Genomic DNA, 2,698 nt, shown 5'->3' on the forward strand with positions numbered 1-2,698 from the left:
CATGTTTTGATATGAGTGACTCTATCTCTTGTTAGTTTATCGATATTTATCGTGATTCAATGTGATGAGTTTTCTACCAATTGTAATTAAATATTAATCAACCAGTAATCACATTTTTGTTTCTAGTGTGAACAAATCAAGAAAACGGGGCAACAACGTTGATAATTTTGCATTCACATTCACCGTCACTACATAGGTAGATTAATCATTAATTAAGGCAATTTCAGTATGATACATCAGTATAAGATAAAATACGCCGTCTTTGGCCGGCCATGTCCCTTCTTATAAGGTTTAATTAACATCACAACCATTTCTTTCTTTCTTTCTTTCTAGTATTGCATTGATTTATGGAAAATGATGAGGGTGATCCTACTTTTAATCACAAGGTTATTTTCCAAATTATTATCTTAGTTTCAGCTGCATTTATTGTTTCTTCAGTGTACCATCTCATAGCAATTTGTTTGTGTCACCGACGACGAACCACAACAGATCAAAACCAACTACAACCACCAAATCAAGCTGCGATATCTAGCCTCGACGTAAGGACATCCTCATCAGTACCTGTAGTACACCGAATTCCAACTCACAAGTACCACAAAAGAGATAAAGTTGATGCTGTTTCCGACGATGAAGGCGACACGTGTGCCGTGTGTTTGGGAGATTTTGAAGAGGGTGAGGAGTTGAGGACTATGCCGGAGTGCTTGCACTCTTATCATGTACATTGTATTGACATGTGGCTCCATTCGCATTCGAGTTGCCCTATTTGTCGCGCTACTGCTGGTGCTGCCCCTTTGCCGGCTGTGAGTGCAAATCATCACAGCATAGATATGAATATGGCTCCACTTGGTACTGTCATGCAAAGTGGATTGACGCGATTATGGTGATTTTCAAGAGTCATACTGGCAAAGCACATAGGCAACTAATTTAAAAATATAAAAAACATGCATGGTTATTGCAGTTCAATTTTATAATAATTATCCCTTGCATATACTTTTCAGCAATCGTAATATCCCTTGTAAAATATTTTTGAATTTTACTTAATTATTCAATTCACAATATAATGCATTTAATTTCATAGGTGTTGATATGAAATACACCAAACTCATTTCAACAACAAAACAAGAGCACATCACTCCAATGTCACTAGCTTAAAACATAACATATCATATGGGCACGTTTTAGAGACAAATTTTAATAGAGTCTCGTCTTGCTAAGACTAGCAATCAAGTACACAAGGTCTGAATGTCAAGTTTTAGAGACAAATTTTAATAGAGTCTCGTCTCTAAGACTAACAGTTGAGTACACAAGGTCTGAATGTCAAATATTAGTCTTTATAAATTGGTCTTGTCCATGAAGGATGTTTTGTCAAATTTATCACAAACAAAATCTTGACTTCAACTCACACCCTATTTATCATTTTCTTCCAAAATATTGTCTTCCTATGCGACTCTCTTACAGTCTTTGTCGAAAATGACACATTCCCCAAAAATGGGAAAAACACAATTTATTGGAGTATATGGTTCCTTTAGGAGTCTTTATAAGAACACAACTACAGCCCTTAGACGTGATCTGCTTCAGTTAAAGGTCGAATAGTGAGATATCTAAACTTGAAATTATTTAAGAGAGTTGGTAAAAGTCTTGAAAACCTTCAACAATTATTAAATAATATAAACCCTTGAAGGTACTAGGTTTGGAGACCTCTCAAACTAAAGATAAAATGTTGAAGAAGATATGTATGCACATAGACAATTTCAAATAGTGCGATACAATTTGAAAAGCCTACAGGAAGACACACCTATTAGGGCACAACTAGAAATGCTCTAGACCAAGGCGAGGAAAGATCTTCCTCTCGACTGACACAAAAGGTAGATGTATCCCCATATTTATACAAATCACATCACACTCAATAAAGAAAGAAACAACATGTGTCATGCTGCAAATCATGTCAAAGGTTAAAGGATCATCTAATGCCAAACTACTAGGCACACTTTTAGAAATAAAAGATAAATGGATAAACCAATCGACTCAAAATAGACAGAGAGTGTCCCTATATAATCCAGATTCACATAATTATATTTTGGGCTATTCCTACTTCCTAGATCTGGCCAACCCATAAAAATGTTAATTCACTATTTTAATCATTTTCTCCCTGTTCACACAAAGAGGAATAGTAAGTCATATGAAAAATCTTCATCTATCCATCCTTCACTTTGCGTGAAAGGCCAAAGACCACATTATTTTTCCTATTTTAATAAACCCAAAAGTTCAACCTGAGGGGATGGGGTCCTTAAGGTTTCTCTATTTACATTTCCACCATCCACCATATTGGAGGGGGTGAGGCAACACCTAGTGGGGGTGCCGCCATTTATGAAGGAGATTTAACCACCCATACAGGCAATAACACCCAACAAAATAGTAATTGTTTCACACCATTCGAGGGAATAAGATGCAACGATGGAAGAAAATAATAAATTTTAAAAAAGAGAATGTAAAGGAAAATAAACTCACTGATAGATGGAAATGAAAGAGACCAATAATTAGAAGTGAAAAAGAAAAGAAATGAACAATTTCTTGCTCTTAAATACACTCTCAATAGATCCAAGGAAGTGATATACTTGTGAGTCCAACAATTGACATTCAAGTATCCAAGAAACTACAACCATGCCAATGTATAAGGGCCACATAATTCATGAGAGTC

General features: G+C 35.6%; 1 protein-coding gene across 1 annotated transcript; it reads left to right on the top strand.

The window, feature by feature from the left end:
* Positions 1–347: 347 nt before the first annotated feature.
* Positions 348–884, top strand: LOC131649843 (E3 ubiquitin-protein ligase EL5-like). The gene has a single exon (XM_058919595.1). It carries the CDS (start codon positions 348–350, stop codon positions 882–884), a length of 537 nt encoding a protein of 178 aa, XP_058775578.1.
* The last annotated feature ends 1,814 nt before the right edge of the window (positions 885–2,698 follow it).

The sequence above is a fragment of the Vicia villosa genome, linkage group LG2 (genome assembly GCF_029867415.1).
Source record: "Vicia villosa cultivar HV-30 ecotype Madison, WI linkage group LG2, Vvil1.0, whole genome shotgun sequence".
Classification (NCBI taxonomy): Eukaryota; Viridiplantae; Streptophyta; class Magnoliopsida; order Fabales; family Fabaceae; genus Vicia; species Vicia villosa.

Bases quoted from the DNA above. Each gene is read 5' to 3' on its own strand.
- LOC131649843 (XM_058919595.1), top strand. From the start codon at position 348: ATGGAAAATGATGAGGGTGATCCTACTTTTAATCACAAGGTTATTTTC.